This window comes from Pygocentrus nattereri, chromosome 7, assembly GCF_015220715.1.
Source record: "Pygocentrus nattereri isolate fPygNat1 chromosome 7, fPygNat1.pri, whole genome shotgun sequence".
NCBI classification, from domain to species: Eukaryota; Metazoa; Chordata; class Actinopteri; order Characiformes; family Serrasalmidae; genus Pygocentrus; species Pygocentrus nattereri.
Window position 1 is genome coordinate 11,819,043 of NC_051217.1, and position 15,256 is coordinate 11,834,298.

At 37.9% G+C, this 15,256-nt stretch overlaps 1 protein-coding gene across 1 annotated transcript in view; it reads left to right on the forward strand.

The window, feature by feature from the left end:
- The first annotated feature begins 1,530 nt into the window (after positions 1-1,530).
- LOC108435460 (heterogeneous nuclear ribonucleoprotein C-like) overlaps positions 1,531-15,256 on the forward strand; it is a 91,157-nt gene continuing 77,431 nt past the window's right edge. The window contains exons 1-2 of the mRNA XM_017711359.2: positions 1,531-1,779; positions 14,533-14,611. Of these exons, the coding sequence (XP_017566848.1) occupies positions 1,743-1,779; positions 14,533-14,611 (116 nt within the window). The 5' untranslated portion in view covers positions 1,531-1,742. The remainder of the gene's footprint in view (positions 1,780-14,532; positions 14,612-15,256) is intronic.

The following is a 15,256-nucleotide window of genomic DNA, read 5'->3' on the forward strand; positions in this document are numbered from 1 at the left end:
TTCCTTTTTTCTAAGAAAAAAAAGAAAAAAGCATTTGTACTGCATTAAAAATACTATGAAAATGCATGTGTTAATGTAATGTGACATTACATGTGCTCATGTCATATATGTTACTAGTGTGGAAATAAGAGGGGTGGGTGCTGTAGAAAAAGTATAACATCATAACACTTAGGGACATTTTCACAATACATAAGCTGCATGATTATATTTTATTTAGTTTAGTTATAAAGAGCTAAAACTATGTAATGATTGTTATACAGTGTTTCATATTTTGTACTGCACTGAATCCAGTGAAACATGACTAATCATGATGTCTTTATAATGAAACATGCAGTTGGTCAGTGTTCTGTAAGTGCTGATGATATGATGATTTACTTAATTGAAAGTTTCCATATGGTGTTTCTTCTGTGATATCACTCTAAAAGTACTTGTATTTTTCCTCTTTCTATAAACTCATTTATTCTTTCTTTATTATTACTTTCTTTACTTAATATACATTGGAACTCAATATTTTTATCTAAACTGTTTGTGTTTGTACTACATAAGTAAATTACTATAGGGTTCTTCTAATTCTTTGTCTCTCTTTGTGGGTCTGCCTACCTCTTTCCCTCTCTCTCTCTCTCTCTCTCTCTCTCTCTGTTTCTTTCTTTCTTTCTTTCTTTCTTTCTCCCTGTCTCCCTCTTTTGCCTTTGCCATTGTTGCTGTGCAGACACGCTGAGGACTCTGGCAGTGGCTCTGCTCTTACACTTTGCCTTATAGGTTCCATCTCAAAACACACACATGGTTCTGAGATAGAGTTTCTCTAACCTCTTCTCCTTGTGCGGCAAACACTCTTATGCATCTCCTAACTGAATGCCTTGAGATTCAGCAAAAAAAAAAAAAAGCTTTGAGAAGGCCATATCTCTCTCTCGCTCCCTTTTCTTTTTTTTCTTGTTTCTTTTCTTTTATCTCTGTCCTCTTTCTAAATTAATTTTTCTGTATTTCTCTCTCTCTCTGGCTGTCTTTCTCTTTTTTCCCTTTGTTCTCTTTCTACCTTTATCTCTCTCGCTCTCTCTGTATTTCTTTTTCTCTCTCTTGCTCTTTTTTCTCAATCCCTCTCTTGCTCTCTCCCTCACTGTCTCTCTCTGACTCTCTTTCTCTTTTCTTTCCTGATATCTCTCTGTACTCCTTCTACATCTATCTCTCGCTTTGTATTTCTCTCTCACACACCCCTTCTCTGTCACTCCTTTCTTTTTTCTGACTTACTCTCCCTTATTTCCTCTCTCTGCGCTCTCTCTCTCTCTCTCTCTCTGTGTCTCTCCCGTTTTCTCACTTGTCCATCTTTCTTTCTTTCTTTTTTCTCTATTTATTTATTTTATTTTTCTCCTTCCCTCCCCCTACCCCTCAGCCTACTCCCCTCAGCCTCCTCCCCTTCTTTAGAACTAGGTGGTATAACCCGTCGCTCCAGCCGCCGCCCCCCTCCTTCCCCAACCCCCTACACCCACTGCAGTGACTGAGTTGGTACAACCCACCGGCAAAGCTCCGGCAGTGTTGTCATTGATTCAGTAGTAACAGAGCAGGCTGCTGAGAAGAGAAGCTGCAGAAGCTCTAGAGAAAGAAAGCAAGAGAGTCGCGACTATATGAGCTGAAGTAGGAGTGAGAGTCGATTGAGATAAGAAGGAAAAGAAGGGAGGAAGCAGGTGGTCGTCTGTATCTACAGCTTGCTGCCGCAAGTGAGCCCTCTTTGTTTGGCCATCCCTGATATGACCCTTTTTAAGAGTGAACATCACAGCCCACAATGTGAGTATGCCCCTGCACTTAATCTGTCTTCTCTGTCTTTCCTTTCGTTTATTTCTCTAGCTCACTTCTCCTCTGCTGTGTCCTCCACTCCTGCTCTCAATTTGCTGTGCGATGGGAAGTAACGGCATGATGTATAGGATGGTTCTTTGGTGTGTTGTTTTCTTCCTGGAGCGTTGACAGTGCTTTTTGAGAGTGGGGAAGACGTGGGCATGCTGTTAAAGGTGACATACCGAAGTAGAGGCTTCCAGTGTGTCATAAGAACGGAGAGAACTTGGCCTGCTGTCTTTGGCTCTGTGTGGATGTGATGCCACAGGCATATTGCATGTATTTTTGTATATGTGTAAGTTTTTTAAATATATTAGCTAATTTCCATGTGTCACTCCAAAGGATCCCCCTGATATCTGAAAGCAATTGTGAAAGAGATTGACATAGAGAAACAGAGGTAGCGAAAGACGGAGTGAGTAAAGGGGAATTAGGGACACTGTCAAATACTGAGTGTGTCTCTGAGTGCAGAAAGACTCTTTCTCCGCAAGGGCTGGTGGGCTCAAGCTCACCTGTCCACCCTTCTCACTTGCTTTCTTTCTGCATCTCGAGCCGACAGTGCACAGTTCTCAGGGGCAGCTGATTAAAATTGTAACATCAAACCCGGCCCATTCCATCTAACATAAGCTCACAAACGGCAGGTTTATTATTCAGTTATTAATGGATTATTATTCAGTAATTGCTATAAAACTAATATTGCTTTTGTATCTCAAAAAACCTGTATCTCATTTTTAATTTCCTTTAAAATAATTAGAAAACATTTGCTGCCTTTCATATGGTGTGAACATTATATAATATATGGACCAAAAGAAATAGTACAACCAAGTTGGACCGAGTTAAAATGTTTTTTTATGGTAACCAAACAATCAATGCATGAATTGATTTAATTGATGATATTGAGTTCACAATTTGCTCTTCTTGTGATATTTTAAGCAAATTCAATTTAAGAAAATTGCTCATTATAGTTTTCTTGCCCAGTGTTAAATACACCAGAGCTCGGAGGCAAGAAGAGTGCTGAAGTGAGTTGTTGTTTGATTGCTTGCAAACGTAGGTGTTTTCACAATGCAGTTGCATTAGATGGCATTGAAGAATGTTCATTCTCCACAATACACATATTCAGTTTTGTATTGTAATAAATTGTACCTGTTACATTCCTGTTTCATTAACTTATATTAAAAAGTAAGGACGTTTTTATCGTAATGCACAATATTTTGTTTACGAAAGTAGCAATATATAACTTACGTAGTTCTAAGCATTAGGAGTTCAAGTAATAACCTGATTACAGTCTCTTACATTTTAAGATGCTTATATTATAGGGAGTCTCATACTATATGAACACAAACTCAGCAGCCTTCAGAAGATTAACTCACAGAAGCGGTAATAATTGTGACAAGTTGTGTACTTTCTTTTCTTGCTCAGCCTGGGAGTGCATCAGTCCCAGAAGAGCAGAAGAGAAATGTAGTGGCTGTTGTGCATGATGTGTACATGAGCTGCTGCAGAAAGGGGTCGTGTTCCTGCCAAAAAAGTGTGAACACTCACTCTGTTGCATTCTGTAATATGGAAGTATTACAGTCATGTAAGATATGATCTGATGAGTTCAGAGATCAGTTGGCTGAATATATCAGATGAATTCCTTGGATTCATCCCATGGAATGGAAATCACGTTAATAATCAATAATTAGTTACTAGTTTTAAATTGTGATACACAGGCTCAACAGTCAGTATATTCAATGTTTCTCATTTTGAGATTGTTGTAAGAATATTATTAGAGTATTTCACTTAATTCTAAACATTGTTTACTTGTTTTAAGTCATTTTAGTGAAATCATTTTATTCTAATGGCAGGTAATTTTGTTTGTTGCAAGAAGTAAGAGCTTATAAGCAATGTTGAACTGTATGAAATAATGTTAAACACGTAAGCTTTATATTCTGCACATATGCAATACAAAATGCAGTGAATTAATTGTTCATTAAATTTAAAAAATGTACATGTTTATAGCTTAGGTAAAATTAAAATTTGCATTACTTTTACGGTTTGTTACTGTATTTTGATTAACACTTACTACTGTGTACAGCAGAATACAGCTACATCACAGTAATCCTGTCCAGGTGACCATGGAGTCAGAGTATACAGTTGCTATTTTACTGTTATTTACTGTTACTAAAGTAATTTTCAATTGTTGCTGTTATTTCAAAATTACTGTTAATTTGCTATGATTTTACAGCAAAAGTTTTAACTGTAAACTGTTTTTTTTAACTTGTCAAGATACATTTTTGCAGGGTGGAAGGCAGGCCCATATTTATTTAACATTTACATTCACATTTATCTGATGTCAATTTTTGATTTAGGACATGGTTCAGAATAAAAATAAGTTATAGAAAACAGGTGCAAAATCAAAATGTGTTATAATTATAGTGCAACATACCGTAGCAATGTTTCCTGTCACTGAAATAAATGAAATGTATTAAATTAGCTGCAAGATGCCACATGACTTGCCAAATAGGCCAAGTGTGCTGACAAACTGGTCATACATGCCTTCAGGCTATGTAAACTCTACACCATTAAGCAAAGAGACTGTGGTCTATAAGGTCTGTAGAGTAAAGAAGGAGGAGGATAGAGATACCTAATAGTTTGAGTGAGATGTTTGCATTTGCAATTGCTTACAGTTCAACACAAGATCAGAAGAAAGACTAGGAGAGTAAACCAGGGAGATAGAGAGAGAGATAGAGAGTTGGATCAGGGACCATCTTCCAGATGCTCTTACCCCCTCAGTCACATCTGCTGTTAAAAGGCTCCGGATGTGAAGCCCCAGGGAATTCCTCTCAGTGACCGGCCCAATCTCTGGCATCAACTGATTACTTTCCAATCTGTTTCATTATTCATGCCTGTCATTGATCATTTATTCATGGGCTCTGTCTGTTACCACTTCCACTGCAGCCGGATGAGTGGTGCAGGGAGTCTGTCTCTCAGAGTGGGTTGTACTGATGTAAAACACTGAATAGGAACAATCAAAATCAAAATATTTTTTTTTCTCCCTTCAAACCATCATTTAAATAAAACGGCTAGAACTGTAAACTTAACATTGAGATATTTCCTTGAAATGTCTTTTTTAACAGTGAATAGTGAATTTATGAACTACCTTTATAACCTACCTTACATTCAATGAAATATATGTTAATTCCATTCACGTTTTCTAACCCTGAACTTAACCCTCACTCTGTTGCCAACCCTAACACCAAAAATGTAATTTATTTTTTGGCCAGGCAGCGCAGTATGGCACAATATATTTATTAATCCAAATCCAGAACTGTCCGTACCCTGATTTGGTACTTGTGTCCATTTCCCATCACACAGGGCTTTAAAAGTAGGCATGGTTCTCTGGAGGTTGTGTGTAAAGTACCATACTGTAACCACAATGCTTGGTGGAGAAATATCAATGCTCAACACAAATACACAAATGCAGATAAACCCCTGGCCAGTATATTGCAAGCACATCGTCTTGCACTGAAAACACTGAAGGTGGGGGTAGAAGAGAAAAGCTCTGTACACAGTATCTACACTTATTACAGTAGCCACAACAACTAAACATGTTAGTGGTGAGTGTGCTGTTTCACTTGCTCTATTGGAATGAAGATGCAATTGTATATTAGAAATATGTTTACATGTGTGAACCAGCTATGAGAAAATCATCAAACTGCTTGTCTGCCATAACTGTGGATGAAAGCACACTGGGGGTACAAAACAGCTTGGCCAGTCTTGGCTGTTGCTATAGTGCCCCTAGCCTTAGCTTAAGATGCTCCACCCACACACAGATGAAACATCTGATATCTTTTGCACACAAAGCTGGCCACAACTTTTGTGACTTTGTCCCTTACATTCTGAGTGGCTATGCACACTTCTGATTATACATGCTTCTGTACAGAATTAAGACAGGAAACAGTTTTCTTTTCCCAGCTAAATTCTAGTCAGCCGTAGTGAACTTTTGCCCATGTTAGCCAACAAAAAAAAACAAGCATTTTAGAGAAAGACATACATCTGTGAGATTGCCTTCTCATACACCCCGCTCCAAAACAGCAGGCTGACCGTTTGGCATGTTGGTCATGTAAAGTGAAATACACAATAAAAACACAAGAGTAAGAGGGTTTTGGTTTAGGCAAGTGTGGAAAAAGTTTGGTACAATACTAGGAAACTAAAAAGAAAGGAAAGTTCATAACTGTATTGACTTAAACAGTATCGCTTGGCCTATTCTCTTATTGGATCTCTATCAATAATCTGGGGTCATCCTATCAGAATGAAGAGGATGGGGAGAGGGCTTATATAACTTACCTATAAATAACTTACAAAATCTGAGGGTAGCTTACAAAATCTAAGGGTGACCATTTTTTGGCCCTTAAAATCCCAGGTTTATGACATACTAAGGTTTGTTATTCAGTAACTACAGGGACTTCAATGCAAACTGGTTGAGCTATTCCCAGGTTATAGAAGTGTATAATAAAACTTTGGGCCTGCCGGCAGGCCCTGACTGTATTAGAGTTTAGGGTTATTTTGTTATCAAAAATCATTTTGGTTTTTGACCTCAGAATCAAAAATCATGTGAAACCTGAAAATACCTTGTTTTGTTACACCCCTAGATTAAAAACATGGCTCAAAGCCAATAATATAAAAAAGTGCAGAGATAAAAGACCATGTTGAAATTAGAGTGTAATATACTGTGACAACTTTTGCTGCTAGTGAAATAAAATAAAATAGCTGTAAGATGCCAAGCATGTTGCCAAGTGTGCCAAGTGTGCTGACAAACCACACACACACTTTTAAGCTAGGCAGAATCTACACAATTAATCTTTTCCTGGGGAAAGCTGAACTTAACTGCTCATTAACTTCTGAAGCACAGAAGTTACTTCACAGTGCCCAACACAACTCAGCATGGAAATTGCATACCTTTTAATTCTATCTGTTACTTTTACTGCCTGGATATATATGCCAGGAAAGGTTGCATCAGCAGATATTTAATCCAAGGTAACCCTGGATTATTGAAAATGTGCCGTTTTGCAATATATCCGAGGTTTCTTAAGTGTAGAATCAAAATCTGACATTGAGATGTCATTGCAGACATGGGTATAAACAGAGCTTTGCCTGGCAGCGTTTTAGGTTATAATCGCTGAATTATTACTTCCACATTTATGCGACCTCGGGTGGATTCCACTGTTGTTGATGACCAATGTCCTATTCATATTTGTTATGTGCCATTAACCTCCAGGTAGGTGTGTAGATCTCTAACTTCAGAATGATTCAGTATAGTTCTGAATACTTAGGAGACAATTCAATGCATCATGAAATATCAAATTTTTACCAGAATTTGGTTTGATTATTTTAGTATGATTCAGAATTATTTTTTAAAATATGCTGAATACAAAAAATGACTGGAGGAATTAGTTACACAGGAGATGATGTACATGTTTTTATGTCTGTAAAGCTTCTCATCTGCTAGGTACACATAGGCCTGATCTTAGCTATGTAGCTGTGATGCCTGGCTAATGAAGGCTCTGTTATGTTGCTTGTTGTTGCCTGATGTGATGACTAGTATAATACTGAACTGAAGTTAGTAGAGCTAATGCAGTGGAAGTGTTTGGACTGAGTTTGTCAGCATCAGTGGCCAGTCATGTCTCAGAGACAGTTCCGAAATAACAAGGACAGGAGAGTGAAAGCTGCAGTGTGTGAAAGTGGAGGTTGCTTGCTTTAATTATAAGGTTTGTTAGCATAATGAAGGCCAAAGGCATGGGTGCATGTCCAGTGCCAAAAATGAGCTGAGTAAGTGGCTCTTGGCATAGTGCTGTCTGTGCTGACCTCTCTGAAGTGCAATGAAATATGAAATGTTCTTTGGCCTCAGGTGTGAAAGCTGCCCTCTTTACTTCATACACTATTCGCTCATATGTAGACACACACACACACACACACACAGGCTGGTTTCCTATCTTTGTGGGATATTTTTTAATTGACAAAAACATAATAACACATTTTCTTGTAGGGACCAGCTTAATATCAGACAAAAGTTTGGACACTTATGTGGCAGATTCTCCAGAGTGACTTACAATTTAATGCAGTAGAGGTTCAGAGTTCTCTACTTGGAGTGCAAATTAGTCAGTATATATTCTGTAGCATATTAAATGCTGTCATCAAAAGGCATCAGAATGTAACTGCTGCACTGTTTAAGGTGGGATTGAAAATTGAAAAAAAGAAACTGGAAAAAGCCATTAAAATCACTGAAACAGAGAGTGATCTATTTCTTTTGTATAACTACCATGAGGAAAATGGTAAGTTTAAGTGCTGAGTGAGGGCTTGTTGATGCGATTTATGCTTTGTTTGTTACAAGCTTATGGGGTTGAACTTCTAACACTTCCTTTGTCTTCTGACGTAAAATAAGCTAAACAGAAGACAACTGTCAACTTTGCTATATATGAAATTTACATCTGATGCAGTTCTGACATGCCTGTATCAGGGGTTTCATCCTGTCTTCTACTTTGGGTCATTAGTGTTCAAATCAAAAGTCAAGTCGAGTCTTTTTTGATTTTGCCAAGTTGAGTGCAAGTCATCAAATTTGAGACTAACTGGAGTCCAAGTCATTATGATTGGAGTTCACATATCTGTATGTGCTTGCCCAGGCTGGGATTCAAACCCCAGTTGTAAGTAGGACAGTGGTGTTAGCTGCTGTGCAACCGCACACATACGCTCTTTTTCACTATTTCTTTCATTTGAGAGTAACAATGAAGACATTAAAACCATGAAATAACACAGACTAAAAAAAGTTGTCAATCTTTTGTATTGTTTTAGAAATCAGTCCCTTTTGCTCTGATGCAGTTTACACTTTATTCATCATTGCCTTAAGCAGATTCATGAAGAGTCATATGAGACACTTTTCCAACAGGAGTGAAGAATACACTTATCGTCACTGTCAAAAAAAGGCTATATATTTTTTTTTCTTTTTTACATAATTTGAGAAGATCATCAATCTTTACATTGTGTGAATTTTTATGACAAATTAATCAATAGAAATGCTCTCTAACAGCTTGAACATTAAAAGTAGAAAAACAATGTTTTGCCGTCTCCTGTGAGTTTGCTATTTTATAGATATTTGCTTTTCTTTGGACAGTAATGATACACTTAAACCTTGTTCTTTTCAAATTGTTGCGGGGCCTAACATAAATACATATGTATATTTTCTTTTTTCAATATACATTTACATTTTTATGATTTTGATTTGTAAGATCAAAATATCTTAACATTATGTAGCATGTTCAGTAAAGTCCAAATAGTAAAGCTTGTATAAAAGAGGCATATTTCAATTTGTTTCATGTAGAGGGTGTGTAAACTTATTTTACTTAGAATATTAGCATGAAATGCCAAACACTACTTCAGACAGTTTTCATTATAACTATAGAACTCCATAACTTATAACTAGACTCCACAGGGCACTGGCTGCTCTGCACTTCACTGTATCAGTCTTGTTTTCCAACAGAAAATCTGATAACTACAATGATCTTTTTTCACAAATTCCATTTTAGATCATTCGCTATGTAGTTTTTTAAAATTTAAGATATTAGAGTTTTCAATCTGCAACAAAAACATTTATAAATCCTTTTTTATGAGGAGACTTAGCTAGCTAGCATTACAGTGTTCAAAAGTATTCTGTTTATCAATAATGAAGACAGAGGAGTCTGAGCTAGATGGCAGTGATAATACAGTTGAAGATGTTAATTATTTTAAAATCTTGGTTTAGTGATGTGTTTTCACACTTATTTTATAGTTTTACTACTTACTGAACACATAGTCAACTTCATGCAAATGAAATAACAGTAGGTGAACATAAATCTCATCAGTCTAAATGATTTTGTTTGTTATTTCAGTATTTGATATCAATATGCATGAATTCATCGAGACATATAATAGCATGTATGAGTAATCTGAACTGGTGAGCTAGCCTGATATCTCTTTGATTGACACTTTATAGTTAGTCTCAGTCCCAGTTACACTGACCAAATGACCTTGCTTGAAAAAAGCACCACATGTTGTGTTTTGGATGCTGATATGCTGGTCAATCAGCATGACCATGCTTGGTAACCAGTTTAACCAGCACCAGTGTGGAATACATGCTGGTCTGTGCTACCTTTTCAGCAGGGAGGCACACTGGGTGTAATTCAGCAGGTGTGTAGTTGTATTTCTTTGTTTAAATGATCTTTGTCTCTTATCTGCTACTTAATATCTTACTTCATTCTTCAGTTCAGTTCAAAGCAACACATAGGCTTAGTGAAATTATATCTGGAAAGAGTTCTTAAACTATGTGTGAAGCCTGTTGCTATATTGGTATGACATTGTGATTTTCTTTTGTGTGTGTCATTTTCACCACTAGGAAATGAAGGTGAAGAACTTTAGTTGTTGAATTCAGTTTGTTTCATGTCCCTGTTCTTTATTCATAGGAATTCAAATTTTTTTGTGTGTATTTTAAATATTTTGCATTCAGTACCTTTTGCAATTTTAGTGCCCTTTTCACCTTTTGTGTTCATTTCTGTTTGTTTGGTTTCACTTTCATATTTAAGAGGGGATCACACCTTTAAAATGAACTTAACTGTCACTTTTCTCTTGCTTTAGAATATGTTTTATTTAAATTGCATTTAATGAGCTTCTAACTCTGAAAAATGTCAGGAATTCATAAAAGTGTTTTAGAATTATGTTGGGATTTAAATAAGGGTTAACAAAATGTGTAGTGTATTAAATAACTAATCCAGCTCAGACTACACTGTTTTAGACTGTATGGCCCAGTTCCTGTGTGCAGTCGCTTGCTGATGAAAAGAAAAAGAAAAAAGAAAAGCAAAAAAATTCAACATTCAATTTTTCATGGTCTTAGGAGTCAGCAAATCATGCGCTGAGGAAAACCTTATGTAAATCTTGTAAACCTTGGCCTAGTGTTTGGCCTGCTGATGTATTGCTTTTGAATCAAAACAGGAATATTTTATAGCCTGCTCTGTATTCCTGGGCCAGACAGCACACAATGTATGAACTATTCCTGGCTCTGTAACTGGGATGCTTAAATCCCTGGTTGTTTAATTGATGGAATAAATTCGTTTTCATCTTCACAGCTGTCCACTTCATAATGCTCCTTTTTACTGATGCCAAATGCTCTGTGTATTTAGTCATAACTGTCACCCTTTCCTGGTTTCTCAGCACATTCAGGCTTTTCAAAATGTTTACTATTGCTGTCAGAGCTATTACAAGAAAATTTCAAGAGAGGCTGCTAGCAGAAAACACTGAAAATAATGACACTAATGTAATTAAGCCTTTGAAAGAGACAAGGGAAAAAAGCATGATTCCCTCCACCCCTCACCCCTCAGAAAATGGAAAGTATATTAATTTATCCCCCGTAATTCTATCCTCTAGTGTATATTAAAAGCTTTTTGGCTGTTTATTTCCATCATACTCTAGCTCAAAGGCACTCTGGTGTGCCGTATTTTCATGGAGATCACAGCAGGAAAGCTAATTGCATTGTGTTGCATTGTGTTCACTAAACATGAGCAAATTGCTTGCTTGAGGCGGTGCACACTGTTTTTGCGTGATTCCAGGGGTCCTGAAGCCTTTTGCAGTGTAATGGCTTTATCATGCTGTGGATTAGCACTGCTAGCTCTACACAGTCCCCGTGCCTTGACCCCATTCAGCCGCTCAGTGCCTTTGTTAGTGGCGCTGACCTGCAGGGCTTTAATATGGGCGACGTGCTGCTGCCTCTGCTCCTCCTTTTAACCGGCAGGAGAAAAGTAGATTTGGAAGTGAATGAATATGAGTCAGAACACGGCTTTGGCCAGTTTGATTGAGTGTGAATTTTTTATTTTTTTGTACTTTTCAGAGATTTTCAAAGGTGAAAAGCTGAAAGACCCCCTGAGGCTTTGAGTTCACATGTTTGGATCTGTGCTTGGTAGGTTGGGGGGTTGAGGACGGGGAGAAAAAAAGAAACTTTAAAGTTTAGGAGTTGCTCTCTGTATAGGAATAAAGATCAGAAATGATAAAAAATCACCCGTCCTTGCCTAGTAGCAAATCTGTGTGTTTGTTGGGCTGTGCTTGACCTAAAGGCCAAGTGTACAGCGCATGAGTCCCTCTGAGGCTTTCATACTCAGCACTGTAATGATATGATGGCAGGCCCTGTGTCCAGGGAACATTTTAGTGGACCATTGCACTGCCAACCAATCAGCATGCCCTACTAAACATATGGGGAAAAACTGAAGTCTCAGTACAAGTCTCAATAAAAGCTAAGTGTGTAAAATGTTTATTGTTTTATTTGAAATCATTTGATATATGTCTAGAACATTATAACAAAAATATTTTACACTTTCTTTGTGTCTCTTTCAGTATAGAACACTGGGCTGGAAACTTTCAACTTGAACTGGTCACGGATCCATATTATCACAAAATATCCACATGATAGTTTACTAGCTGTGCCAGACTTGTGCCAAACATCTTTAACTAACTAGCTTTCAGAATACCTTTTGGCAATTCCAGCTTATTTGTTAGCAGCATAGCTCATTGTTTGCGCCTGTTGTTCTGTAAATAAACAATAGTATTATTCTCTTATATGCTGTTATTTTAGCACCGAAACAATATTTGTGTCCAGATAAGTTTAAGTGAAGTTTAATTTTCACTCAGTTTCATTGTGCTCAGCCTGCCTCACAGAGATTTTTGGATGTCCAACTCATGGTTAAGTTCTGCTGCTGGGCCTGTGTGGTGGTCAAGTGGTGTCAGCTACCATTGTCTTCTAGGTTGTTTGCCAATAACGTGAGAGAGGGAGAGCGAGAGAGAGAGAGAGAGAGAGAGAGAGAGAATTTGTGGAGTGCAGCTGCCCTTAAAGTGGCTGAAACATAACTGAGCCTCAAGAGAGATGGAAGAGTACATGTCCTCATCTGACCAACGCTGTTTTCCCAAGCAGCAGATTGTTTACTTGCTTTATATGTGCTGTGAAGCTGAGGTCTTCAGGTCTATTCTCTTTAAAAGTTGCTTTTCTCTAGTGTTTTCATCTCTGGCTTTGATGTGCTAGTGGGAGACTGAGGAACTTTGCATAGTCTAGGCCAGGTTGTTTTTTCCTAAACACTGCATGTGTCTGTGGCTGGACTGCAATAGGACGTTTTCACTTAGATCATTGTGGTCTTGTCTACACTAGTGCTTTAGTAGTTTAAGGATTGAACATTTATAGTTTTAGTTTTTGTTTAGGTTTTAATGTGTGTAACAGAATTGCCTGGTAACATTACAGTTACATTTCCACTTAACCAAATACACTTAGTAATTACATTTTACATACAGTTGCTATGGTGATAGATGCTGGATGTGCTACGTTAGTCAGTACTTGATGATTTTACATGAGGATTTTCTTTTTTTGTATGTTATGTTTTAATGTGATTTTTCATGGTATGACAGTCCTAAGTCATTAATTCTTAATTCATTCTGCTGTTGGTTGAATAAGTGGATATATGTAAATACATTTTGTGACATCACAAAAACAATAAAAAAACCTGCTTTTTTGCAGTTTAATTTTCATGTGTGCACTGTTTGCATTGAGAAGTGAATGTTACATTTTGATTAATATGTTAGTTATTTTAATGTACTATACCAAATTCTTTCATTGCAAAAAGTGAGTTTTATGGTCATGTGAAATGAACTCTTAAAGAAGCAGTTCATGTCCTTCTGGCAGATGGAAGGTAATTTTCCGCCAGAGCACTTGATTGTCTGAGTGCAGGATTGGGTCAGGGGGCAGGTTTGAGCAGGGCTTTCAGTGCCAGCAGGTTCCACTCTGCCCCCTCTGTACCAACTCCACCAGCCCAGTGGAGTGCCTGGCATAGAGCCTTTGGACAAAGGGCACTGATGATGATAGACCCAACTGTAGAGCTTTTTTTCTCTTTTATGAACTCTGTAGTAGATTTGTATAGTAGGTTTTTATTTGTCAAATAAAAGCAAATCCAAATAAAGATACCTAAAGTGAACCAATCAATTACTTAGGCCTACTAACACCATTCCACTAAATGACTAATTTTCAGAGGAACCAAAATTAATAGTCTGTTTCACACTCAGTTGCACAAAATGGCGGCAGGCGTCCATGTCATGCTGTGCTCCTCTTTCCCCATCTGTGTATTAGTGTAAGTGTGTGTGTGTGTGTGTGTATGTGTGTGTGTGTGTGTGTGTGTGTGTGTGTGTGTGTGTGTGTGTGTGTGTGTGCGCACAGTGGTGCTGTTTTGAGAGCACACAGTGTGGCCCTTTCTGCCAGCGCGTGGAGATTGCAGTGCTGATGGCATGCCATGCTAACCAGGCTCTCAGTAATTCTGTATAATGTAGCCTAGAAGAATCAATCTCCCAGTGTCATGGAACACAGCCCTGAAATTAGATGTCTCTTGTTTCATGTTTCCTTCGATGAATTTTGACAAGCTGGCTGTGTGGTGGGCACGCTCTGCAGGGAGGCCTTGTTTTGCTGTGTTAGAGAGAGAGGAAATGCGGGTGAGTGAGCCACCTCTACAGTGTTTAAAACTACCTGCCGGCTGCCTGCCTGCTGTAGGCCATAGTTTTGGCCTGACTTCTGAAGAATCCTCTCTGTGCGTCAGCCTCTCTGAGCCTGTGGAGAGTACAGAGGTGACCCCAAAGCTGGGGCTTTTGGGCCTACCTGACTGCCTCTTTGTTGTTCTCCTGCAGATATGAGCATGACCGGGGAGCTGAAATCGAGCCGCTCAAAGATGGGGGGAACCAAGAGGCCGAGCAGTGCTGTGTACGGGTGAGCATAAAATGCCTGGAACATTTATTTTCAAAATTTTTCAAGTGCAGAAATCCTTCGAATCTACGAACTCATACACTTTTGACTCTAGAAAACATCAGGAATTTAAACTTCATCATTATCATCATAGCTGATGCACAGATATAGTTATTTTTTTACATCAACATACTCAGAGACAGCAGATGAGAATGAGCTATTTGGCTAAAGCAGGCACATTTACGTCATGAAATGATGTTGCTGGGGTGTATATTGTCTATATAAAGAACAAATAAAGAACACTGAAAAATACTGCCGGTTATTCAAATGTGTCACTTGCACAAGAAAACAATATGCTGTGCTGTTTACAGCCATATTGATGGATACTTTGGCAAATTTGTATTAGCTGTTTATTTGTACCCAAAGCTCACATTATGTGTAAACACACTTTTCCAGTCACAATATAAATAACATTATTTATAGTTTAACAGGTGAAAAATGAAAATGAAATAGCGTGAATCAAGTAAAGCACTAAACTGAAAGTAAGAGACAACTGGCTGTTCAGCACAATACATTTTGCATACATACATTTTGGTATAGGTGTAGCAGCAGCATTCAAATATAGCACAAGTGCACTCACCTGGCTCACAATATATCTTTGCTATCAGA